The following is a 27,406-nucleotide window of genomic DNA, read 5'->3' as shown; positions in this document are numbered from 1 at the left end:
GGATTGTGGCTTTATTGATTTGGCAATTGGCATGCTGCTAAGCTGCTCTGTTTTGTTTCTTCTTTGACTCTTGTTTTACTCATTAATTAGGGGCAGCCACCGTCTCATTAATTAGGGGCAGCCACCGTCCATTTTAACCACTAGAAAATAGGCATGTAAATTGTGCTTTTATCCACCTGTCAATTGTTAAAAATTGTCTTAAAATAATTATTAGAAAATTTCTTTATTAAATTTAAAAATGCATATATAAATTTCTGGACACAATTTTTAATATGAGATGTACTTTATAGTTAATTTTCCCCTTAAGTCCCTTGAGTAAATATAAATGTACTTTATAGTTAAATTTCCAATGAAATTTATAGTTAAATATGACAAGTAAATAAAAAAAGTAAAACATATCTAAGAAAAAGAGAAAAAAAAACATTTATTTTATTTAGAAACAATAAATGAAATAGCCTAGAAATTTAAAGAGGAATATTGCATGACCCAAATATTTATAAATGAAAGAGCCCAAAAATTTAAAGAAAAATCTTGCATGACCCAAATATTTATAAATGAAAGAACCCAAAAATTTAAAGAAGAATCTTGCATTGACCCAAATATTTATACTCTCATATTAGAGAGAGAGAAAAAACAAAAAAAAAAAGAAGAAGAAGCTTTAGAAAGGCTTCTCATCTATTAGCAAAATTAACACAATAAAGAAAAAAAAACTTTAGATTTAACTTAAGAAAGTTAAAAAAAAGATTTCTAAATATAATTTAGTTTGCATAATAAGAAAATTTTGAATTTTTAAATTTGGTCCAATTTGAATTTAAATTTTATTAAGATGGAACAAAACAAACTATTTATACAAAAAACTTTGGAACCAAGTAATAATGGGTTATAGTGTATTGTTGTTTTTTTTTTTAAAAATAAAGAAATAATGTATGGTTATACAATAAATTTAAATTGTTCTTGTTAATGATATTTACTTTTTTTTGTACTATATTGTTGATAATATAATAAATGAGTTGCTTATATTTCTAAATATATTTTTATGTTTCTTATATATAAATAAAAATAAAGCATGCCACCACGTGAAGAGTTCCCGACTAAAGGATTGGAGGGTGCACCAAGTAATGATATAGGTTGGCACTTTGGAACTCCAGTGCCAAATGCGAAAGGAAATATCGTACGTAAACTTTGTGGTAAAGTTGTGAAAGGAGGAATAACACGATTTAAAGAGCACATTGCTCATAAAACACGCAATGTTGCACCCTGCCCTAATGTTACTAGTATGTGATACTTTATTATTATTTTTAAATGTTATTGTAAATTTATCAATAAAGATTATATATAATTGATAATAATATAAAACGTGAATTATTTTTATTTTATTAACAGGTGTCATTAGAAAAAGTATGATGAATTTGCTGAAAGAAGGAAACACAAAGAAAGTAGACAAAAAGAGGAGAAAAGATGAATTCTTATCTCAATTGAGAGAAGAGGAGGATGAACACGAGGAATTCGTTGATGAGGTTTCTGCTATAAGGCAAGCAACTCGAGAAAGTATCCAATCACAACATGAGTGGCATAGAAGGGAAGAATTCAGACGAAGTACTGGTGCTTGGGATAACATTTATAAGAAGGGCGATCTTCTCAAGGATTAGCTAGAGAATATCATAGAGAAAGAACAAGTAAATCCATCCCAAGTGAGTCTGAGTTTACCTTAAGGGGAGCTATACCTAAATTGGTTAGAAGCAAAAGTTCAAAGCAACCAAAGGTCAATAACTCTTTTTTAAAGAGTTTTCGAAGGAAGATAGGTGAAGCGGTATCTAAATTTTTAATATATGAAAGACTTCTTTTTCAATTACCAAGCTCTCCATGGTTGTATAACTTAATTCAAGTGTCAACAGAAGTTGGACAAGGTGTAAAGCTACCAACACCTTATGAGGTTTAAGATGTGTATTTGGAGTCAGAGTATCAACGAGTTCGTGATTGGGTAAATGGACTAAAGACTCATTGGAAAGATTTGGGTGCAACTCTAATGTGTGATGGTTGGACCAACAGTTTGAATCAAATGCACATCATTAATTTCCTTATTTATTGCAGTAAAGGAACCATTTTTTGGAAATCAGTAGATGTCTCAAGTGTCTGTAGTAGAGATGCTAAATTCTACTACTGTTTGTTAGATTCAGTTGTAGAAGAAATTGGAGAAAATTACATTGTCCAAATAGTGACTGATAATGAGGTAGCAATGAAAGCTACTGGAAAAAATTTAATGTTGAAAAGAAAACATCTATATTGGACCTCATGTGCAGCTCACTGTTTAGATTTATGCCTTGAAGATATTGGGAAAAAGCCCAGTGTAGCAAAAGTGTTAGATGAGGCAAAGAAAGTGACTTGCTTTATATACAATCACATTTGGACTGTTGATTTGATGAAGAAGTATACACAAGGGAAACAAATACTTCTACCCGCTCTTACTCGATTTGCAACTCATTTCATTCAACTTGAAGAGATAACAAGACAAAAGTAAGGTCTGAGAGAAATGTTTAATTCAAAGGTCAGTATTTTATAATTAGTTAATATAATTACTTAAATCTAGCAACCTTTAGTGATTTTATTAGTTCCAAATAGTTTAAATTATATTATTTTAAAATATTTCTTATGAATATATAGGAATTTAAAGAATCAAAGTGGGGACAGCAAAAGTCAGGGCCTGCTTATGAAGCCAAAAAAATTGTTTTGGGAAAAGATTTTTGGAAAAAAGCCAATGACCTCATAAAAGTTTACGAGCCATTAGTAAAAGTATTGAGACTGGTGGATAGCGATGAAAAACCAACGATGGGCTTTATTTATGAGGCTGTTGATAGAGCTAAACGAGCAATTCAACAAGATTGTCGATATTTCACAGAGTATGAAAAGATTATTGACAATAGATGGAATTTTATGCATTCCGACTTGCATTCAGTTGGTAAGATAAAATGTTTCATATAATTAAGAACTATTTTTATATTTTATTATTTTAAGCTTTAGATTATTATTTGATGATATTCTTATAAACTATACTTAGGTTATTTTCTCAATCCTCAATTTCAATTTGGGGTGGAGCATTCTGAGAATGTACTAATAGAAACATTAGAATGTACAAGATCAGTAATTGAAAGATTAGAACCTTCTCTTGATACTAAGTCAGAATGGTTAACCAGGTTAGATTCAAGTACTATATTATTTGTAACTTAGTTACATAATTTGAAATAGAATTTTTATTTTTATTTTTACTCTATCTTTTATTTATGCAGTTGTTACTATTTAGAGATAAACATGAGACATTCGGTACTCCACAGGCACAAAGACCTTTGAAGCAAATGAATCCGGGTAAACAGTTAATTAAATTATTTAATTTAATTTATATTATTTAATTATATTGTACATTTTGAAGTTATTTTGAAATTTAAATAATATTACGCAGCTGAGTGGTGGATAATATACGACACATGTGTTCCCGAATTACAAAAATTAGTAATTAAAGTCCTTAGTCAAACAACTTCAGCATCAAATTGCAAACGAAATTGGAGTACATTTAACTATATTCACACCAAGGCAAGAAATAGGTTAAAGTATAAAAAACTTGAAAAACTAGTGTTTACCTATTATAATATGAGGCTTAAGATGAGGCATCAAAAAAGAATGAGCACTGATGATATAAATGTTAGTTTTAATCCTATCAGCCTTGATCATATCTTTGAAGATGTTGATTCACTATCAGAATGGCTTCATGAGAAAGAGTATCCATTGTTAGATGGTGAAAATGCCGATGTGTTGCCTGTGGATACCTCTGATGATGAAATGGATGTTGATCAATCTCAACAACAAATTTTGTCTCATTCAAGTTCTAATTCAACTCCAAGTCAGAGTGGCGATGGACCCGATGGTGGTGGCTTAAGTCCAATTGATGAGGATGATGGATATAGTGGTGACAGAGGTGAAATTAGGTCTTCTAGTCAGTATGGAGGAGAATATGGGGTTGGTACCACTGGTGGACATTTTCGTGACAGATCAGAGTTTGATGGAAATATGTTTCCTGAACCTATGAGAGATAGAAGTGAACCTAGAGCTCCATCAAAGGGAAAAGGCAAGAAGCATACTTCTATAGGCTCTTCATCTGGTAGAAGATCGAGTTCTAGTAACATTGGGTATAGTGATTCATCTACTAGCACTCAAGGCTTTTATCCACCAGAACAACCTTCATATTTTCAACCTTCACATGGTTATCCACAACCATATGATTATTATCCACCATTTCCTAATTATAGTGTGCCATACCAGCCTCAAATGTATTCTCCTCCACCAATGTATCACCCACCTCCACTTCTCATGTAGCCTCCTCCTCAAATATATCCTCCATATCAATTAAATGAAAACCAAGGTGAAAATGTTACTTTTTTTGGATATATTTTTGGACAAAGGCCAAGAGAATCAAGTCAAGAACACTCCCAAAGTGAAGGTGAAGGATTTGATCTTCCTCGTCATTCGACTAATTGGTGAAAACTAAATCGTATCACTATCATTATTTGTAAGGTATGTTTTTTTTAAAGAAAACTTTTGTTATTGTTCTTAATTTTGATTATATTAAAACATTTAAAATAATATATATCTTTAGATAAATGAATGGAGTATATTTTATGAAAAGATAATTAAAAATCGAAGCATGTTAAATTATATATGAAAGTAAAATGAGAGTGAGAATAAGTGGTAGAAAATAGGAATAATTAATGAAAATCTATACATTTTTCTATTCTTTTTTTCCTTTTGCAACATACAATGTTTATATCTTCACCATCTTCAAAACTGTCAAGAAATATTGAAGACATCTCTCAGGTATGAATTTTCAATTGTTTTATCTATAAAAACTTTCAAACTTATTAAATATGATAAATGTTTAATATTTCCTCTCTCTTTTTTACTTTGTTATTAGTTAATATAATATTCTTATAAAATTTGTAAATAAATGTAAGAATAATTAATGATTATAAAAGTTGTGTTCTCATATCATATTAATAAAGGATCATAAGTGTTAGAAAACACTCTAAAAATCATTAAAAGTGACTTTTTTATAATTATAATTATAATTACTATGTTTTACAATAAGTTGTGCGAATTTTAAAAAAATTCACGACCGCGATACCCGCAGTGACCGCAATAGCGTTCGTTATGTCCGCGACCGCGATAAACGCGACGTGACCGAAAACGCGACCGCGACCGCAATTTAAATCCCTGAACAAGATGATTCTGATATAAAACGGTTGACTAAAACTATTGTGGAATCCATTGAAGGGAAGTTATGCGATATCCAAGAGTTAGATCCCCTGCAGCGGCACTTAGGAGAAAAGCTTGTTGGGAAACGATTTTTGCTTGTATTGGATGATGTGTGGAATGAATACCGTGACAAGTGGGTTAGGCTGAAGCAAGTGCTACGGAGTGGACGAAGAGGAAGTACAATCATTGTCACAACTCGACTTGAGAAAGTGGCTCTTATGATGGCTACAGATCCTTTCCAACGCCTGGGATGTTTTTCAGATGATGAATCTTGGTCCTTGTTCAAGCAAAGAGCTTTTGTAATGGGAATGAATGAGGGTAATGTCAACCTGGAAATGATTGGGAGGCAGATTGTGCAGAGATGCGGAGGGGTACCATTGGCAATTGCGGCCATAGGAAGCATACTACGTTCCAAAAGTCAAGAAAGTGAATGGTTACGTGTCAAAGATAGCGAGATATCGGGTTTGGAGGATGAGGGAAAAAGAATCTTGGCTGTGTTGAGGTTGAGTTATGAGCATCTTCCACCATATATGAAACAATGCTTTTCATTTTGCTCAATATTTCCTAAGGATTCTGTCATGGAAAAGGACGAGCTGATAGGACTATGGATGGCAAATGGATTTATTCCTTCTCGGGGACAGTTGGATTTGCATGATATGGGTAGTGAAATATTCTCTGAATTGACTCGAAGGTCCTTTTTCCAAGAGATCAAAGAGGATGTTGATGGAACTGTTACATGTAAAATGCATGATTTAATCCATGGCATTTCAACATCAAGAACGGGTCATGAATGCTACGCAATTGATCTTAATGAGAGGTCGAAAATACCAAAAACTGCTCGTCACTTGTTTGTTCATAAAATCAGTTCGTCAACAAACTTTATGAACTTATCCAGACTGCAACGATTGCGTTCTTTAGTAGTTGGTCGCGGGTTCGACTTTATCGATAACCTCTCTAATCCTTCCCATTTCATCAGTAAACAAAAGCATCTGAAGGTGTTGGATTTTGGTTATGGTTTTAGCAGTATTGCATTTGGAAGTTTGAAACAGCTAAGGTATTTACGCTTTCATGATGATAATAATATGAAAACTCTACCTGAAGCAACAAGCTCCCTTCATAACTTGCAGACACTAAATCTCCAACGGTGTTATAATCTTGAAATGTTACCAAGAGGTATGAAGCACTTGAAAAACCTTAGGTACTTGGACCTCAGAGAGTGTATTTCACTGGCATCTATGCCTGTTGGATTGGGACAACTGTCGTGCTTGCGTAAGCTCAGCTTGTTTGTTGTGGGAAAGGACATTGGTTGTGGAGGCATTGATGAGTTGAAAGAGTTGGCCCTGGAGGGGGAATTGAGCATCAGAAGACTTCACGACGTAAAGAGCTCAACAGATGCTAAAAATGCCAATTTGATAAAGAAGCAAAATTTGAGATCATTAAGCTTATCTTGGCGAGTAAATAATGGGGAAAGATCTCAACGTGGAAATGATGAAGAGATTCTTGATGTTCTTCGACCTCATCCAAGCTTGAAGAAGTTATGCGTAGATGCTTACCAAGGTGTTAGGTTTCCATATTGGATGATGGATTTGCTTCTACCAAACCTTGTTGAAATCTCACTAGCAAACTGTGAAAGATGCCATCAACTTCCACCTCCAGGGAAATTACGCTTCCTCGAAGTCCTTACTATTAAGGGAATGGGTGCTCTGAAGTATATTGACAGCAACTTCTATGGAGATATGGAAAGTTCTTTTCCATCACTCAAGGTTCTCAAAATAGGTATGGCACCATGTTTGGAGGAAGAGAACAGTTTCCTCTCTTACGTTCGTTAACTATCGAATATTGTCCCAAGTTGGTTAAGATGCCAATGCTTCAATGTCTTGAAAACCTAGAAATTGGAGGCATTAATGTTACTTTACTCAAATCTTTGATGATGAATGGCACTATTCTTACATCTCTTAAGATTCGTCAATTTGATGAGTTAACGGATTTACCGGATGGACTATTGCACAATCAAAAACACCTTGACAGCTTGACGTTTGTGTCAAGTACTCTAATGTCTTCATGTGATCTATCGGATAATCTATCCACCCTTAAACACTTGAGTTTTACATGTAGCTTACAACTTGAAAGCTTGTCTTCAGGATTACAAAACCTCAGCTCTTTAGAAACTTTGAAATTAAGTCAATGTGACAGACTAGTATCACTTCCAGTAAATGGTTTGCAAGGCTTATCTTCTTTGTCTTTATTGCGGATTCAAAATTGTAAGAAATAGGCTCTTTATGCGAGGGGGTGAGATATCTGACTTCACTCCAATACTTGCTTATCGGTGGATGCCCAAAGTTAACCTCATTGCCAGATAGTATCCAATATCTCTCTTCTCTTTGATCTCTACGTATATGCTTTTGTGAGAGATTAATTTCTCTCCCAAATGAGATAGAACACCTTGCCTTACTTTCAAAACTGGAGATTGAATGTTGCCCTAATTTGATGTCATTGCCCCGAGGGATACGGGGCCTCACGGTATTGGAAACACTGAAAATCGTAGAATGCCCACATCTAGAAAGGCGGGGTAAAGAAAAGAGAGGAGAAGATTGGCCCAACATAAATCACATTCCAATCATTGAAATACACAACAAGGTGATTTCTATTTTTTTTTACTTTTTACTTTTAATTTTTAATGCTAACATACTCTTTCTTGGTGAGTTGAGTTTGAGCCGGACCAATTTTTAAAAAAAAAATTTTTTTTGAGTAATCTTACCACTATCTTATCACTGACCAGTACAGTTCTGTGAATAAGGATCTCTAAATATGTTCAATGTAGTATAATTCATCTATGTCAATTATTAATGTTTTTCATTTGATGAAAAATTAAGATATGATTATCTATATATATTTTCAGGCTTGGTGGAGAAGACATCTTCTGAAAAAATTTCAAAAACGCTCAATTATGCTATTTGAACAAAGCACGTTGCATTAAGTTGAGAAGAGCAGGTAAGAATAAATAAACCACAAATACTTATAGCTTCTAAATTGTTATGTTCAGATATTTACTTTGTTCAACTCTATTTGAGGATATGAATATAGCATTATACAATACCATATTTCATGAGTTAAAATATAAGGGCGGATTTTTTTTTCCCATTTTGTATTTTAGTTTGCAAGAATTAAACTTTATCCACCAAAACTTATTTACCTAGAAGTTTATGTTGGAATATTTTTAAACTATTTATAATATTTATAAAAAAATTCATAATTAATCTAAATGAAAAATTAAAAGTGCTAGATTATATCTCTAAATTATAAAAATTATATCAATTAATTATTAAGTAAGAGTTGTGATGATTCAAATATAATCATTATATTATTAAGATATAGTAATTCAACTTTTAAAAAAATATAGTAATTCAAATAAACATCAATTTAGATTGTTGTGTTTTTGTAAAGAGAGATAAGATTTCTTATAAATAAGAATCAAATTACATGTAAACGTTAGTGGCTAAATTTATCATTAAGTCTTTTATTTACTAGTAACTCTTTTGTACATTAAAATATATGGTGGGAGCGAATACACCTATAAAGAAAGTGACATATTCAATTTTTTGAAGTCATTCAATTAACTTCTTATAATTTTATTCATAAAATACCAAAATTGTCATGCACCAACTTCTATGCCTGTTGAGGTGGGTCAATTGTCATGCTTGCACAAGCTCAGCGAGTTCATTGTGGGAAAGTGCTATGGTTGTTGTGGCATTGATAAGTTGAAAGAGTTGGACCTACAGGGGGAAATGAGCATCACAGGACTTTGCAATGTGAATAGTTCAACAGAAGCTAAAAATGCCAATTTGATAAAGAAGCTGTTAGAATTAAGTGACCTGAATCCTTATTCAAATAAAATATAGTGGTAAAATAAAATAAAAGTAAAATCCTTATAGAACTACACTTCTTTTATTTTATTTTAAAATAAGGTTTTTTAAACCTTATTAAACTCCATCTATTTGATATTGATTAGAATAAGGTGTTTCAATCTTACTACACTCCTATTAGAATATAGTTTTACAAGCCTATAAATAGTCATAGTCTACTCTTGCTGTAATCATTTGAATTCAACATAGTGAATTTTCTTCTCCTCTGCCCGTGGTTTTTTTCCCGAAAGGGTTTCTACGTAAAAATCATATATTGTCATTACCGACATTCTATTTTTACAAATTGGTATCTGAGCTTTTGGGTTGTTCATCTTAATCACGGTAATGACATCTTTGAAGTATGAAATTTCGCTATTGGATCGCAACACCAGATTTGCGTTATGGCAGATAAAGATGCAGGCAGTTCTTGCACAGATGGACTTAGAGGAATCCCTGTTAGGGGTAGATAAGATGCCTTCGACACTGACGGAGGAAGAGAAGAATCGCAAGGATCGAAAGGCGTTAACACAGTTACATCTACATTTGTCTAACGAAATTTTGCAGGATGTGATGAAGGAGAAGACCGTCACTAGATTATGGAAGAGGTTGGAACAAATATGCATGTCGAATACTCTAACTAGCAAGTTGCATATGAAGTAGCGTCTTTATACTCATCGTTTGGAGGAAGCTGCGTCTGTGCACGAACACTTAACAGTGTTTAAAGAATTCTCTCAAACTTGGAGGTCATGGAGGTTCAGTATGATAAAAAAAGATCTAGGGTTGATTCTACTTTATTCATTACCCTTGTCTTATTCAAACTTTAGAGATACTATTTTATATAGCCGCGAGTCTCTCACAGTTCATGAGGTTTATAATTCTTTAACCTCGTATGATAAGATGAAGCATCTTGTGGTTAAAACCTACTCTCAGGGAGAGCGTCTCATTGTTCGTGGGAGACAAGATCAGAATGCTGATGATGATCGTGGAAAGATACAGGAACAGAATCCTCGCGGTAAATCTAAGGGTAGATCGAAGTCTTCAAACAATGGTAAAACTTGTAACTTCTGCAAGAAGAAAGGGCATATTAAATCTAAGTGTTATAAGCTACAGAATAAGATCAAAAGAGAGGTTGCGAATTAAAATGGAAAACAACCAAAAAATTTCAGTAAAGCTGATGTTGTAGAAGACTACAGTGATGGTGAACTTCTAGTCGCTTTTGTCAACAATTCTAAAGTGAGCGAGGAGTGGATCATTGATTCGAGTTGTACCTTTCACATGAGTCCCAATCGAGATTGGTTTACAACTTACAAAACAGTGTCTGAAGGTTTTGTTTTGATGGGAAATAATACTTCATGTAAAATCACAAGTGTTGGAACAATTAAAGTTAAAATGTTTGATGGAGTTGTTAGAACACTTAGTGACTTATGACATGTTCCAGAATTGAAGAGAAATTTAATTTCATTGAGTACTCTTGATTCAAAACAGTACAAATACACAGCTGAAAGTGGGGTTTTAAAGATTTCTAAAGGTTCCCTCGTTGTGATGAAAGGGAAGAGAAATACTGCCAAGTTATATATTTTGCAGGGTTCTACTGTTATTAGTGATGCAGCTGTCGCATCCTCCTCCTTGTCAGATGATGATATTACTAAACTTTGACATATACGCCTAGGGCATATGAGTGAGAATGGCATGGCAGAATTGAGCAAAAGAGGACTTCTTGATGAGCAAGGAATTTGCAAAATGAAGTTTTGTGAGCATTACATTTTTAGGAAGCAAAAGAGAGTTTGATTAACTAGAGGAATCCATAAAACAAAGGAAACGTTGGAGTATATTCATTCTGATCTGTGGGGGCCATCCAAAGTGCCTTCGAGGGGTGGAGCTAATTATATGCTAACTATTATTGATGATTTTTTCAGAAAAGTTTGGGCGTTCTTCCTGAAGCAGAAAAGTGATGTGTTTTCCGCATTTAAGTTTTGGAAAACTATGATTGAAAAACAGATGGGAAAACAAATAAAATACCTCCGCAAAAACAATGGCTTAGAGTTCTATTCTGATGAGTTTAATAAACTATGTAAGTTAGAAAGGATCGTAAGACACTTGACAGTTCCTCATACACCATAGCAAAATGGCGTTACAGAACTAATGAATAGAATGCTGATGATGATCGTGGAAAGACACAAGAACAGAATCATCGCGGTAAATCTAAGAGTAGATCGAAGTCTTCAAACAGTGGTAAACTTTGTAAGTTTTGCAAGAAGAAAGGGCATATTAAATCTAAGTGCTATAAGCTACAGAATAAGATCAAAAGGGAGGCTGCGAATTAAAATGGAAAACAACCAGAAAATTTTGGTAAAGCTGATGTTGTAGAAGACTACAGCGATGGTGAACTTCTAGTCGCTTTTGTCAACAATTCTAAAGTGAGCGAGGAGTGGATCCTTGATTCGAGTTGTACCTTTCACATGAGTCCCAATCGGGATTGGTTTACAACTTACGAAACAGTGTCTGAAGGTGTTGTTTTGATGGGAAATAATACTTCATGTAAAATCGCAGGTGTTGGAACAATTAAAGTTAAAATGTTTGATGGAGTTGTTAGAACACTTAGTGACGTATGGCATGTTCTAGAATTGAAGAGAAATTTAATTTCGTTGAGTACTCTTGATTCAAAATAGTACAAATACACAGCTGAAAGTGGGGTTTTGAAGATTTCTAAAGGTTCCCTTGTTGTGATGAAAGGGCAGAGAAAGACTGTCAAGTTATATATTTGTAGGATTCTACTGTTATTGGTGATGCAGCTGTCGCATCTTCTTTCTTGTCAGATGATGATATTACTAACCTTTGGCGTATGCGCCTAGGGCATATGAGTGAGAATGGCATGGCAGAATTGAGCAAAAGAAGACTTCTGGATGGGTAAGGAATTTGCAAACAGAAGTTCCGTGAGCACTGCATTTTTAGGAAGCAAAAGAGAGTTTGATTCACTACAGGAATCCATAAAACGAAAGAAACATTGGAGTATATTCATTCTGATCTGTGGGGGACATTCAAAGTGCCTTCGAGAGGTGGAGCTAATTATATGCTAACTATTATTGATGATTTTTGTAGAAAATTTTGGTCGTTCTTCCTGAAGCAGAAAAGCAGTATGTTTTCTGCATTTAAATTTTGGAAAAATATAATTGATTGAAAAACAGATGGGAAAACAAATAAAATACCTCCACACAAACAATGGCTTCGAGTTTTGTTCTGATGAGTTTAATAAACTATGTAAGTCAGAAAGGATCATGAGACATTTGACAGTTCATCATACTCCACAGTAAAATGGTGTTACAGAACTAATGAATAGAATACTAATGATGATCATGGAAAAATACAGGAACAGAATCCTCGCGGTAAATCTAATAGTAGATCAAAGTATTCAAACAGTGGTAAACCTTGTAACTTCTGCAAAAAGAAAGGGTATTTTAAATCTAAGTGCTATAAGCTACAAAATAATATCAAAAGGGAGGCTGCTAATTAAAATGGAAAACAACCAGAAAATTTCGGTAAAGCTGATGTTGTCGAAGACTACAGCGATGGTGAACTTCTAGTCGCTTTTGTCAACAATTCTAAAGTGAGCGAGGTATGGATCCTTAATTCGAGTTGCACCTTTCACATGAGTCCCAATCGGGATTGGTTTACAACTTACGAAACAGTGTCTGAAGGTGTTGTTTTGATGGGAAATAATACTTCATGTAAAATCGCAGGTGTTGGAACAATTAAAGTTAAAATGTTTGATGGAGTTGTTAAAACACTTAGTGACATATGACATGTTCCAGAATGGAAGAGAAATTTAATTTCGTTGAGTACTCTTGATTCAAAATAGTACAAATACACAGCTGAAAGTAGGGTTTTGAAGATTTTTAAAGGTTCCCTCGTTGTGTTGAAAGGGCAGAGAAAGACTGTCAAGTTATATATTTTGTAGGGTTCTACTGTTATTGGTGATGCAGCTGTCGCATCCTCTTTCTTGTCAGATGATGATATTACTAACCTTTGGCATATGCGCCTAGGGCATATGAGTGAGAATGGCATGGCAGAATTGAGCAAAAGAAGACTTCTTGATGGGTAAGAAATTTACAAACTGAAGTTCTGTGAGCACTGCATTTTTAGGAAGCAAAAGAGAGTTTGATTCACTAGAGAAATCCATAAAACAAAGGAAATGTTAGAGTATATTCATTCTGACCTGTTGGGGACTTCCAAAGTGCCTTCGAGAGGTGGAGCTAATTATATGCTAACTTTTATTGATGATTTTTCCCAAAAAGTTTGGGCGTTCTTTCTGAAGCATAAAAGCGATGTGTTTTTCGCATTTAAGTTTTGGAAAACTATGATTGAAAAACAGACGGGAAAATAAATAAAATACTTCCACACAAACAATGGCTTAGATTTCTGTTCTGGTGAGTTTAATAAGCTATGTAAGTCAGAAAGGATCGTGAGACATTTGACAGTTCGTCATACTCCACAGCAAAATGGCATTACAGAACTAATGAACAGAACGATCATGGAGAAGGGTCGGTGTATGTTGTTAAATTCCAACTTACCAAAGTCATTTTGGGCCGAAACAGCCTCTACTGCATATTTTTTTATCAACCGATCTCCATCCATTACCATTGAAAAAAAGACTCCACAAAAGGTATGGTCTGGTAATCCTACTAACTATTCTGATTTAAAAATCTTTGGGTGTCCTGCGTATGCTCATGTTGATAATGGAAAATTGGAACTGAGATCTATTAAATGTATTTTTCTTAGTTATAAAGCTGGTGTAAAAAGGTATATGTTATGGTGTCTTGAAAATAGAAAAGTTGTGATTAGCAGAGATGTTGTTTTTTATGAAACTGTTATGCTACCTAACTTATCTCTTAAAGGCTCTTCGAATAAAGAAAATCAAAAGTAGGTGGAAAATCAGCTTAATTCAGAATCTACAATAGAGTCGACTCCTCAAGCCAGTACTAAAATTCAGAATAGAGTTGCTTCTTCACCACAATACTTTATCGCCAAAAACAGAACTAGAAGAGAAATTAAACCTCCAAAGAAGTATGTCGAGGCTGATCTTGTTGCTTATGCTTTAAATGTGGCTTAAGATATATATGCAAACCAAGAGCCATCTATTTATTCTGAGGCGGTTAGTTGTGAAGACTCAGAAAAATGGATGTTTGTTATGCAAGAGGAGATGGAATCACTCCACAAAAACAAAACATGGGATCTTGTGAAACTTCCTAAAGGTAAAAAGGTTGTTCGTTGTAATGGGTGTTTAAAAAGAAAGAGGGGACTCTAGAAGTTGAAAAACCTAGATATAAAGCAAGGCTTGTTGCAAAGGGTTATAGTCAAATTCTAGGAGTGAACTTCACAGATATGTTCTCCCCAGTTGTGAAGTATAGTTCGATTCGAGCTTTGCTTGGTAATGTGGCCATGTATGATTTGGACCTTGAGCAGTTAGATGTAAAAATTGTATTTTTGCATGGAGAACTTGAAGAGGATATTTACATGCAACAACTAGAGGGTTTTACAATCTCAAAAAAAGAGGACTATGTTTGCTTGCTGAAAAAGTCCCTTTACGGTTTGAAACAGTCACCAATACAGTGGTACAAGAGGTTTGATTCCTTTATGACTTCTCATGATTTTAAAAGAAGTAGCTTTGACAGTTATGTTTACTTTAACAAAAACAGTGATGGTTCTTTTGTGTATCTAATCCTTTATGTTGATGACATGTTGATAGTAGCGAAAGATAAAGAAAAGATAAGAAAGGTCAAAGCCCAACTAAGTGAAGAATTTGGGATGAAAGATTTGGGACCAGCAAAGAAGATATTTGGTATGGAGATTCTTAGAGATAGAAAAGCAAGTAAATTGTACCTAAGTCAGAAGGGGTACATTGAGAAAGTTCTTTGCAGATTCAATATGCAAAATGCTAAGCCTGTTAGTACTCCTTTAGTAGCCCATTTCAGACTTTTATCTGCTTTGTCTCCACAATCAGATGATGATATTAAATACATGTCATATGTTCCATACTCTAGTGCAGTGGGATCTTTCATGTATGCCATTGTTTGTTCACGTCCAGATTTATCATATGCAGTCAGTGCAGTTAGCAGATACATGGCGAATCCCAGTAAAGAACATTGGAAAGCAATTCAGTGGGTTTTAAGATACTTACGAGGTACTACTGATGTTTGCTTACAGTTTGGAAAAACTAGAGATGGAGTCATTGGGTATGTTGGTTTTGATTTTGCTGGAGATCTTGATATAAGAAGATCTCTCACAGGTTATGTATTTACAATCGAAGGTTGTGCAATCAGTTGGAAAACCATTTTGCAAACTACAGTCGCTTTATCTACCACTAAAGTTGAGTACATAGTGATTACTAAGGCTTGTAAAGAAGCTATTTGGTTGAAGCGACTATTTAGTGAACTCAATGAAGACCTTCAAATCAATACAATATTTTGTGATAGTTAGAGTGCCATCTTCCTTACAAAAGATCAAATGTTTCATGAGAGAGCAAAACACATTGATGTTCGGTATCATTTTGTTCGTGATATTATTGCTCGTGGTGATATTGTTGTGAGTGAAATTAGTACTCATGAAAATCTTGCAAATATGATGACTAAGTCACTTTCTATAACCAAGTTTGAGCATTGCTTAGACTTGATTGGTGTTCATTGTTGAGGTTAAACCCTTAAGGGGTTTTATGGAAGAGGTGGAGAACTTATTCGTTGAAAGTTTGCGATGAAGAACTTGTTCATTGAGAATTCGTGTCAAGGTAGAGATTGTTAGAATTAAGTGACCCGAATCCTTATTTAAATAAAATACAGTGGTAAAATAAAATAAAAGTAAAATCCCTATAGAATTACACTTCTTTTATTTTATTTTATTTTAGAATAAGGTTTTTTAAACCTTATTAAACTCCACTTATTTGATATTTATTAGAATAAGGTGTTTCAATCTTACTAGACTCCTATTAGGATATGGTTTTACAAGCCTATAAATAGACATAGTTTACTCCTTTTGTAATCATTCGAATTCGACATAGTGAATTTTCTTCTCATTTGTCCGTGGTTTTTTTCCTGAAAAGGTTTCCACGTAAAAATTATATATTGTCATTACCGATATTCTATTTTTAGAGAAGCAAAATTTAAGATCGTTAAGGCCATCTTGGGAAGTAAAGAGCTAAGAAACCTCTCATCATCAAAATGGAAATGATGAAGAGATTCTTAATGTTTTCCAGCCTCATTCAAGCTTGAAGAAGTTATGCATAATTGATTGCCAATGTGTTAAGTTTCCATATTGGATGATGGATTTGCTTCTACCAAACCTTGTTGAAATCTCATTAATAAATTGTGAAAGATACCATCTACTACCTTTAGGGAAATTACGCTTCCTTGAGGTCCTTACTATTTATAGAATGGGTGCTTTGAAGTATATTGACAGCAACTTCTATAGAGATATGGAAAGTTCTTTTCCATCACTCAAGGTTCTTGAAATACGTTGGGCACCATGTTTGGAGAAATGAACAGCAATGAATGGTAGAGAACATTTTCCTATCTTAAGTTCATTAATTATTGAAGATTGTCCTAAGTTGGTTAAATTTCCAATGCTTCAATCTCTAAAAAAGCTAAATGTTGAAAGAATTAATGTTGCTTTACTCAAATCTTTGATGTTGAATGCCAATATTCTTATAGTTAACTCGATGTGATAGCCTTTTATCTCTTCCGATAAATGGATTGCAAGGCTTATCTTCCTTATTTTCACTGACGATTCATCATAGTAAGAAATTAGCCTCTTTAACTGAAGGGGTGTGATATTTGACTTCACTCCTAGACTTGGTTATTGATGATTGTCCAACATCTCTCTTCTCTTCAACCTTTGTGTATTTCGAGTTATGAGAGATTAATTTCTCTTTCAAATGAGATACAACACCTCACCTTACTTTCAAAATTGGAGATTAAGGATTGCTCCAGTTTTATGTCATTGCCTTGAGGGATACAAAGCCTCATGACTCTAGAAATGCTAAGCATTGCAGGGTGTCCACATCTGGAAAGGCGGTGCTAGAAAGAGAGAGAAGAGGATTGGCCCAACATATCCCACATTCCATCCATTTGAATCAGTAATTAGGTGATTTTCTACTTTTGAATCTTAATTTTAAATAAGAGTATTCTTATTTGACAGGTTGAGTTTGAGCAAACCAAATTAAAAGAAAAAAAGTAAGAAAGTTTGAACTTTTTAGTAGTCATTAAATTATCAAATTACATCCAAGAATTATCTAAAAGACCATTGCATTCCCGTTAATAAGGATGTCTAGACATCTGCAGTATTATTCATCCATATCTATTATTAGTGATCACTGCTGCCCAGAATTCATTGTTCATTCAAAAATGATTTTGATTTGATGAATTTAGGATATAATTTTCTACTATATTTTCAGGATCAATGGTTGGACATGCTGTCTCCCAATAAAGTTTTCAAAGCTAAATTCTACTATTTTAAAAGAAGCACATTGCAGTAAGTTGAGACTGCACTTTGTATCCCATAAGAGTAGGTAAGAATAAATGGATGGCAAATGATTTTAGCTTCTAAATTCTTATGTTCATCATATATTACTTTGTTCATCTCTGTTTCAGAATACCCTATTCATGGATTTCTTTAAACAATCTTTATGTTAAGCCAAAGCTGAGTGAGTAGCAGTAAGCTCCAATAATGTTCACTCAAAAAGATGTTATCAAGCTTTTAGTACTGTATTAGATGCACTATTGTTGGAACATTGGCAGCTAAACAAAGCAAAACAAAAACTGAAAAACCGAAGCAAAAGAAGAATGAGAGTTTTAATAATGATAACTGAAAATTCATCACACTTTTTCATTTAAAATTTGAAAATATATGAAAGTTACAAAGTAATTTGACAGTTACCTAATGACTTAACTGCTCCCACTAATACATGACTAATACAAACTTGAGTTACACACAAAAGAAAGCTGACATATCAACTATTACATCAATTAAATCATAAAACTAATCCTACTAACTTTGATAACAAGTTACAAGTTACATGCCAACTCGAACAAGTTACAATTAGACTAAAAGAAACAAAATGCTTATGCTTCTTTTGGTTTTACTTCGATGCTAGTTTGCTGGTTTTTTGTTATATTGCAGGCCAATACTCAACACTCCTCCTTGGACTGTATGCAACAAACACCAATTTTTCTCCTTAACATTTCAAACCTTGTAGCACCGAGTGACTTAGTCAAAATATCAGCTAATTGGTTTTCTGAGCTACAATGAACAAGACTGACTTCTTTTGATTGCTCAGCTTCTCGAAAAAAGTGAAATTTGATATCAAAATATTTAGTTATGCCATGAAAAACTAGATTTTTGTCTATGAAAACTGCTGACTAGTTATCAACCCTGATTTCAGTTGGTTCAATCTGTTCTTCATTCAAGTCACATAGAAGCTTTCTATGCCAAATGGCTTGATTAACAGCTACAACAGCTGTAATGTATTCTGCTTTAGCTAATGATTGAGCAACCGTTTGTTGTTTCTTTGAACTCCAATAGAAAACTCTTGATCCAAGAGTAAAAAAGTAACCAAGGTGCTCTTCATATCATTGACAGAGTGATCCCAATCACTATTAGAGTATCCTGTCAGCTTAAGCTCTTTTCCCTTCTCAAATTTAATTCCATAACTTAAAGTTCCCTTGACATATCTGAGGATCCTATTAGCTACTTTAAAATGAACTACATCACAACAGTGCATAAATCTTGATAAAAGACTAACATCAAACATAATGTCAGGTCTAGTTGTTGTTAAGTAAAGTAAGCAACCTACTAGGCTTCGATATTCCTTCTCATCAACCCTCTCTTGATTCCAACTACTAGTCAGCTTCTTTCATTGAGCCACAGGTGTAGTGACTATTTTGCAGTTTAACTTGCAAAATCTATTGAGAATTTTCAAAGCAAAGGCACGTTGGCTAATGAAAATGCCTTGATCAGATTGATTCACTTCCATACCAATGAAGTATATCATGACTCCCAAATCTGTCATTTCAAACACCTCTTGCATTTGCACTTTGAATTCACTAATCAAATCATCTTTGCTTTCAGTCACAAATAAGTCATCCATATAAAGAGAAACAATCAGCAAGGTCTCATTTTCTGATCTCTTCACATAAAGTGTAGCTTTACTAACACTTTTTTTCAAACCCGAGCCTAGACAGGTATGTGTCAATCCTGTTAAACTAGGCCATTGGTGCCTACTTTAGGCCATACAATGTCTTTTTCAACTTATAGACTCTCCTAGGACCTTAAACCCATCTGGTTGCTCAATGAAAATTTCCTCCTTGAGAAAACCATTAAGAAATGATGACTTAACATCTAACTGGTGAACCCTCTAATGCTTCTGAGCAGCCAAGGCAAACAGAATTTTAATTTTGTCTAGCCTTGCTATTGGAGTAAATGTCTCCATGAAATCGATGCCATATTGCTGGCTGTAGCCTTTCACCACAAGCTTTGCCTTGTGTTTGTTCAATGAGTCATCAGCATTGTACTTGGCTCTAAACACCCACTTGACACCTATAACTTTCTTCTGATCTGGTCTATCAACCAATTCCCAAAAGTCATTCTTATGAATCATGTCTAATTCAGCTTCCGTGGCCTTCTTCCAACACTTGTCCTTGGTAGCTTCTTTAAAATTTAAAAGTTCCACTATTGCAACATCACATCTTTGGTAGATGTCAACAATAGTTCTAGTGCCTCTCACAGGAGAATTATCAAAATCTTCATTGCTAGGTTCATTTTCAACTAATTCCAGGCTGTTGTCAAGTTGATGTTCTTCAATCAACCTTGCATCTGCATCATTCCAACTCCAAACCTTCTCTTCATCAAACCTTACATCTCTACTCACTAAAATCCTTCTTGTTGAAGGATCAAATACCCTGTAGCCCTTTTTTGTGCTACTGTAGCCAATAAATATCCTTGGAACAGCCCTTCTTTCAAGCTTGGTTCTCTTCTCAGTTGGGATGAGAGTATAACAGACACAACCAAACACTTTCAAGTGTGAAACGGTTGGCTTGAGTCCATGCCAAGCTTCAAAAGGAGTCTTGTCATTGACAGCATGAGTTGGCAGCTTGTTGAGTAGGTACACTGAGGTATTGACTGCCTCAGCCTAAAATTTACTTGGAAGCTTACTCTAAAATAACAGACATCTGGCCATATCAAGCGCAGTTCTATTCTTTCTCTCACATACTCCATTTTGCTGAGGTATATAGACTGTTGTTAATGGAAGATGAATCCTAGCTTGCTTACACAATTTTTGCAACCTTTCAGATAGGTACTCAGTGCCATTATCAGTTCTCAAAGCCTTGATCTTATAACTAGTCTAGTTTTCAACTAAAGCTTTGAATTTACTGAATGCTTCAAACACTTCAAATTTCTGCTTCAAGAAATAAACCCAACAAAACCTGGTCAAGTCATCAATAAATAGTACAAAATATCTACTGACATTTAAGGAAGGAGTCTTCATTGTCCCACAGACATTAAAATGGACCAACTCAAGTCTATCTCGAGCTCTCCACGCCTTATTAACTGGAAATGGTAATTTAGCCTGCTTACTAAGTTGGCAAACTTCACAAACAATGTCTCTGGGTTCAACTTTTAACATGAATTCTACCAAATTCAACTTGTGCAACAAATCAAGTGATCTAAAATTGACATAGCCTAGTCTCCTATGCCAAAGACCAGTGTTATCAGCAAGATTGGTGTAAGCCTTCTTCTCAAGTTGATTCACATCAAGCATAAAACACCTATCTGTCATTTCTACTGTGACTAACTTTTGATCATGTGAGTCTTCAACAATGCAAGAACCATTCTTAAAAACCAGAGAATACCTTTTTTCTACTAGTTGTCCAACACTAAATAAATTCTGATCTATGTTAGGTACAAAAAGCACATCAGAAATCACTTTGTGACCTGAACAAGTGTTGATCACCATATTACCTTTGCCTTTGGCTTCAATCAGGTTCCCATTACTAACTCTAATTTTTGAGGAAAAACTTCTATCAAGGTCTTTGAACAACCTTTCATCAGCTGCCATGTGATGTGTGCAGCCACTATCCACTAGCCAGTCCTTTTTTACTTTGCTTGAGGCTGCAAAGCATAAGGCAGTGAAAACATACTCCTCTTAAGCTTGAAAGTCCTCAGCAACCTTAGCTTGCATTTGCTACTGAGCTTGTGCCTTCTCTTTGCTCTTACACACCTTTTCAATATGGCCAAATTGTTTGCAACTTCTGCACTGAATGTCTGGCCTATACCAACAATATTTCTCCAAATGTGTAGTTCTTTTGCAGTGAATGCATGATGGAAACCTCTTCTTTCCTACATCTCTCATTGGTTTTTCCCTTTTATCGAGCCAAGGCTTCTTCCCTTTCTGGCTTGAACTTGAGCCTTCTTTAGCCTTTGCTTGGAAAGTTCCTTTAGGATGCTCTTCCTGCCTATTGGCCTTCCTTTGCTCAAGTGCATGCAAGGAGTTTATCAGCTCAGACAGTGAGATAGCTAACAAGTCTCTCGAGTCCTTAAGTGATGAAATATTTGACTCTAACTTCTTAGGAAGAGTGGTGATACTTTTTCAACAACTCTGCTCTCACTAAAGTCTTCTCCAAGGAGCCTAATGCTGTTGACAGTGGCTATTATTCTGTCTGAATATTATTTAATAGTCTCTGACTCCCTCATCTTCAAGTTCTCAAAATCTTTCATGAGATCGATCAATTGTTGTTGCCTTGTCTTATCTAAACTCGTGAACTCCTCCTTCAGCTTCTCCCATGCTTGCTTAGGTGAGTCACAAGCCATTATCCGAGTGAAGATCACATCAGATACTCTATTCTGTAAATAGGTCATTGTTTTATGCTTCTTGGCACACTTTTCACTGTGTTGCCTGATCTGTACAATGGTGGGATTGGCCCTCAATGGAGGTGGTTCAGCATCATTCTCGACCACATTACACAAATCATGTGCTTGAAGGTATGTTTTCATCTTAACCACCCAAATGTGGTAGTTTTCACCAGTGAACACAGGTGGTGGAGGTGGTGTGAAACTTATTTTGAAACAACAAGGTCGACAACTCCTTGTTTTTTTCTTCTCAAGCTTTTAATCTCAAAATAAAGTAACAAAAAATAACCAACAACAGAGGCCCTCAAAGATGACAAGCTCTGATTACCATTTGTTGGAGCATTGGCAGCTAAACAAAGCAAAACAAAAACTGAAAATTTGAAGCAAAAGAAGAATGAGAGTTTTAAGAATGATAACTGAAAATTCATCACACTTTTTCATTTAAAATTTGAAAATATATGAATGTTACAAAGTAATTTGACAGTTACCTAATGACTTAACTACTCCCACTAATACATGACTAATACAAACTTGAGTTACACACAAAAGGAAGCTGACATATCAACTATTACATCAATTAAATCATAAAACTAATCCTACTAACTTTGATAACAAGTTACAAGTTACATGCCAACTTGAACAAGTTACAATTAGACTAAAAGAAACAAAATGTTCATGCTGCTTTTGGTTTTACTTCGATGCTGGTCTGCTAGTTTCTTGTTGCATTGCAGGCCAATGCTCAACAACTATCAGAATCCAACAACTTAATGTGTTTCTCTTTGCCCTTACAAATAACAATTATATTGTTTCATTTAGATGGATGGCTTATTTTGAGCTATATAAGTTTAGTTTTATTTTAATAATTTGCTTACATGTTTTGTGATGGTGTTCCCTTAAACCATACATTTCCACTGCTTTTTTATTTAGATTTTGCTTTGTTAAATTAATGTTCTCTTAGTATTATGGAAGATAAAACTACACTGACAAACTGCATAAGCATAAACTGAACCAAAAGTATCATTTTTATTTTTAATTTTAAAATTAATTTATTCATTTAAAAATTTACTTGATTTGATAATGAAATTTTGACTTAGAAAAGTATGCAAAATAAATGGATATCTCATCTGTTCTCTGCCTAAAACAAATGGGAGTAATATATAAGAGAACCTATACCAGTCCTCTGAAGATATAAAGAAATAAATGTGAGTGAGAAGTTGGGAAATGAACATAGAATATCTGCAGCAATGCAGGATAATGTTGTGGTTTGTATTCTCACCCATTTGCTTGCAGGCATCACTGTAACCTTTGGCCAAAGCTTTAGTAATAGGTATAGATAGTATCATTCTATAAACAATCAAATTCTACTCTTTTGTAATGACTTGTAGTTATCTAATATGTTACTAAACTTGCAAAATTACAAATTATAATATACAAGCCAAGTAATCTTCATTCAATCTTTATCTCTAAAGGAGGACAATTGGATAAACTTTCAATGTATGCACTATTAGATCATGTTGGCATTTACAATATTTTGTTATAATCTTATACCAATCACATTATGTTTTATCACCGAGGATAGAGGCCAACAAGACCCATTACTTGACCTGGTAGTGGGAAGCATTCCGCATGAGAACTCAAGCGAAAGTTTTATCTAGAAAATGTGGAAAGATCTTAGAAGTTTCTTGCAATTCAATTGAGCATTTTACATGACCCAACAAATATTTTTTGTGATTAAAATGAGCTAGGAAAAGGTCTAGTTGGCCGTGTATACAAGGTGATTGTTGATACAGTGATACAAGGAAAAAGCATGGAAGAGAGAGTGTTGGTTGTTGTGGAGGTTGGTTCACCCAATTAGGGTGAAAAAGCCAAAAATTAAAAAGAAAGAAGGCGAGGAGAATGCTAAGGTCGAAGGTAAGTTGACAAAGTATATGCTTGATATTCTTGGAGAGTCGATCTTTCCTTCATCGTTCCTAAAGGTATTTATAAGCGAGGGTCTCAAGTAAGATGATGTTAATGTGTTAGGCTTGCCATTTAGTGATCATTACGAAACACATGGGGCAGATGTCTTTGATAAGACTAGAATGTCTGTGATGAGATAGATCGTGTCATTCACTTTGACTTGATGGTATGAGACCATTGATTCCACGATGTGTTTGGTAACCAACAATTTTATGTTCCAAATGAAAGCTTGAAGATTTAGTGAAGGATGGTTTGCACCTGTCCGAGTGGTCGTCTTTGAGAAGGAGAGCTTGTGGGTGACTTTTCGATTTGCTGACAACTAACTTAGTATTTAGGTGCTTTTCTGATTTACCACGTGTACTCACACGATTAAAAGTATAACAATAATAATAATTCATTAATTAATAGGTTCTTTTAAGAGAAGTTGAGGTAGTAAAAGAAGTATGCAGATTTTGCAAAAGGCTTGGAGTAAATTTTCATTTGAGTTGTGGTATGCTTCATTAATTGATAGATTCTTTCAAGTCACACTAGCACATGGTAAAAAGAATTGTAGTTAAAAGGGGTATCAAGAATTTATGATCAAGCGTTGCTTGAGTTTAAGAATGAAAATATGTTAATTCTCAAATTACAACATAGAAACGTTTATTGGAGACAAATGAAAAGTTGATTGTATTATTTTTTTGAAACCTTCAACCTATTATTTTTTTGAAAACTAGAAGTAGAAAATTTGAGGGGGTGTTTTTGTTAAATTCTTGTATTAGTCCTTTGTACTTTATAAGAAGTATGGATTTAGTCCCTTTAGTTTAATTTGATCATTTTAATCTTTATACTTTTTGAATTGGTCAATTTTAGTCCCTATATTTTTTAAAATTTAGAATTTTAATCCTAACCCAAATAATAACAGTTAAATCTGTTTGGTTAAATTAAATTACTAGTCTTGCACTATGCGTACGATTATAGATATAGTCTATATTCTTTAATTGGATCATTCTAAGTCCCTATACTGTTCAAATTTTGAAATTTCAATATTAACACAAATGAGAATTGTTAATACATAAATTGAATTTTTAGTGACTAATATGTCGAAATAACTGTAATACCCAATTTTGGGCCCGGGCTTAGCAGAAAATAAAACCAATTTTAATAAAAAGATAGTTTATTATACAGTCAAAATAAAATTTGGGCTAAATCCTAATACATTCGGCCCAATATGGCCCAAGTGTGCAAACCCTAACTCTAAGCAGCAGATAGCCTTCGTGCCACGCATGTTCTTCGCGTCGCAGTAACTTCCCACGTCGCGGCAACTGTCTTCACCCATGTTCAGTCCCCGTACGCACGTCGCGCATGCCTCCTCTAGTATCCACCTGCAACAAATAAGCCACGAACAGAGGAGGTAGGGGGCAAACGAAAAACAGGGGTTTTCGGTTGTATAAAGGGGGGAATCAAATCTGTAAAGGGGGTTAGCAAATTTTGGTATTGAGAATTAAAGGAAATAAAGAGGAAAAACAGAAAAGCAAGGATTCGAGAGGTGATTAATTTTGTTTTCTGGGATCTCTTATTATTTTATTGTTTTTTTGTTGTTTGTTTCGTGGTATCTCTTCCTTCTTCCTAAGAGCGAAACACGAAAAGGGTGAGGGGAGGAGGACTAACCGTTGTGAGAGGCGTCGGAGGGTCTCTTTGCTTCGTTGGAGTCTGAAGCAACAGAGAGGGAGAGGGGCTACGGCGCAAATCTTCAAATGGCAGAGAGGGAATGGCTTTAGGGTTTTAAAATGGGATTTTATAAGAGTTCAAAAAGGGCCATTCGCGCGACTGGTCCTTTACTTTTTGGGGTTGTTTAAATTAAATTTATTGTTTCTTTTAAATTTTACTGCATATTTTAATATTGTTTCAATGCGGTCCTCATTGCTGTGCGGTGTTTGGGAGGTTTGGGTAAATTTCTTTTTAGGTCCTCCTCATGTTACGCGCGTTTTAATTTGCTCCTTTTCACGTTTTCAATTTTCGAATTTAGCCTTTAAATTCTATTTATTTTCATTATTAATCCTTAATTTGTTATTGTTTTTTAATACTGTTAAATTGTTTATTACTGTATTATTATTAGCATTTATTATTATGTTATATTATTATTATACATATATTATATGCGCATTTATGTGATAATATTTATATGTATATATTTTAAACATTTTTTATATACTTTATTATTATTATTTTATATATATATATATACGTATATACATTTTTATTTTACAATATTGATATGCTTTCCATATTTTATAATCTATATATGTTTATACATGCTTTTATATATATATACATATATATATTATTCAAAACTTTTATAAATATATTTTCCATATATTTTTATATACATATATACCCATATTTTCATAATTATTAATATATTATGCTTACGTTTTTATTTTTATGTCTACTTATTATATTTTATAATTATGTTCTTTTTTATAATTTTTGTATACATATATAGGTATATTTTAAATTAGAGTAATGATTTCATGTTACGCATTAGCATTTTATCATACTTTTAAAGAAAAATCTATTTTTGCTTCGTGAAAGCATTAAAATCTTTTTTTTAATTTTTAAATATTTAGCAATCATGGTTCTCGAGAAAGATCGTGTCCTAACTTACTAGATCGCGATCATTTTTTCAATGAATTTAACGAGCTAAGTATTTATTTTACAATGAATTTGCAATTTTCAAATAAAACCTTATTCTCAGGAATTCAAAATGTCGGGTCTTAACTTACTGGTCGTGACATTTCGTTATCTCGAAATAAGAATTTCTGTAACAAAAAGCAATATTCGGTATTTTGAAGATATAAAATATTGTGCCCTAACTTACTGGGTGTGGTGTTTTATTTCTTTGAAATGAGAATATTTTATCATTTTAAATCCATTCACGGATTAAAAATTTCTATTTAAAATCTTTTCAAATTCTCGACATCAGGACATAAAATAATCAAATTTGGTACCGATTTTTGGGCGTCACGAGGGTGCTAACCCTTCCTCGTGCGTAACTGACTCCCGAACCTGTTTTCTCAAATTTTGCAGACCAGAATTATTTTTATGGTGAGCCGATGACACCTTAATAAAGGATCGGTGGCGGCTCCAATTTTTTTTTAAAGTCGACAAGCCATTTTTGGTTTTCAAAAAAAAAGGTTTCGACAACTTGGCGACTCCACTGGGGACCTAGTGAGTCGAGCCATAAATTGATTATTTTGTGTCTTTTTATCGAAAATTAAAGTTGTTTTAAATCATGATTTTCCCCTTTGCATTCACTAGTTTTATCATATGCTTGCTTGATTGGTCTAAGTCCGTTAGTTTATTTGCATTTT

The 27,406-nt window shown here is 34.0% G+C and overlaps 1 protein-coding gene and 1 long non-coding RNA gene across 3 annotated transcripts; one reads left to right on the top strand and one right to left on the bottom strand.

Moving 5' to 3' along the window:
- Positions 1 to 2,826: 2,826 nt before the first annotated feature.
- LOC107917481 (putative disease resistance protein RGA3) lies at positions 2,827 to 7,130 on the top strand. Its single transcript, XM_041104239.1, has 4 exons — positions 2,827 to 2,956; positions 3,056 to 3,191; positions 3,714 to 4,252; positions 5,320 to 7,130. Exons 1-4 carry the CDS (start codon positions 2,827 to 2,829, stop codon positions 7,128 to 7,130), a joined length of 2,616 nt encoding a protein of 871 aa, XP_040960173.1.
- An 18,041-nt stretch (positions 7,131 to 25,171) lies between these two features.
- On the bottom strand, positions 25,172 to 25,985 carry LOC107916782 (uncharacterized). Of its 2 annotated transcripts, none has more exons than XR_005921180.1 (2): positions 25,704 to 25,985; positions 25,172 to 25,501 (listed from the first exon to the last, which is right to left on the bottom strand). It is a non-coding gene; the product is annotated as an uncharacterized lncRNA (long non-coding RNA). The 2 variants fall into 2 exon arrangements; XR_001689601.2 differs by having other exon boundaries at positions 25,172 to 25,417.
- Positions 25,986 to 27,406: the final 1,421 nt, after the last annotated feature.

Source organism: Gossypium hirsutum, chromosome D11 (genome assembly GCF_007990345.1).
Source record: "Gossypium hirsutum isolate 1008001.06 chromosome D11, Gossypium_hirsutum_v2.1, whole genome shotgun sequence".
In the NCBI taxonomy this organism is placed as follows: domain Eukaryota; kingdom Viridiplantae; phylum Streptophyta; class Magnoliopsida; order Malvales; family Malvaceae; genus Gossypium; species Gossypium hirsutum.
Note: the sequence above shows the minus strand (reverse complement) of the source record. Positions and strands in the feature narration are given on the sequence as shown.

Bases quoted from the DNA above. Each gene is read 5' to 3' on its own strand.
- LOC107917481 (XM_041104239.1), top strand. From the start codon at position 2,827: ATGGGCTTTATTTATGAGGCTGTTGATAGAGCTAAACGAGCAATTCAA. The intron at 2,957-3,055 runs GTAAGATAAAAT...AACTATACTTAG, and splicing joins TTCCGACTTGCATTCAGTTG to GTTATTTTCTCAATCCTCAA. The intron at 4,253-5,319 runs GTTATCCACAAC...AATCCATTGAAG, and splicing joins ATATTTTCAACCTTCACATG to GGAAGTTATGCGATATCCAA.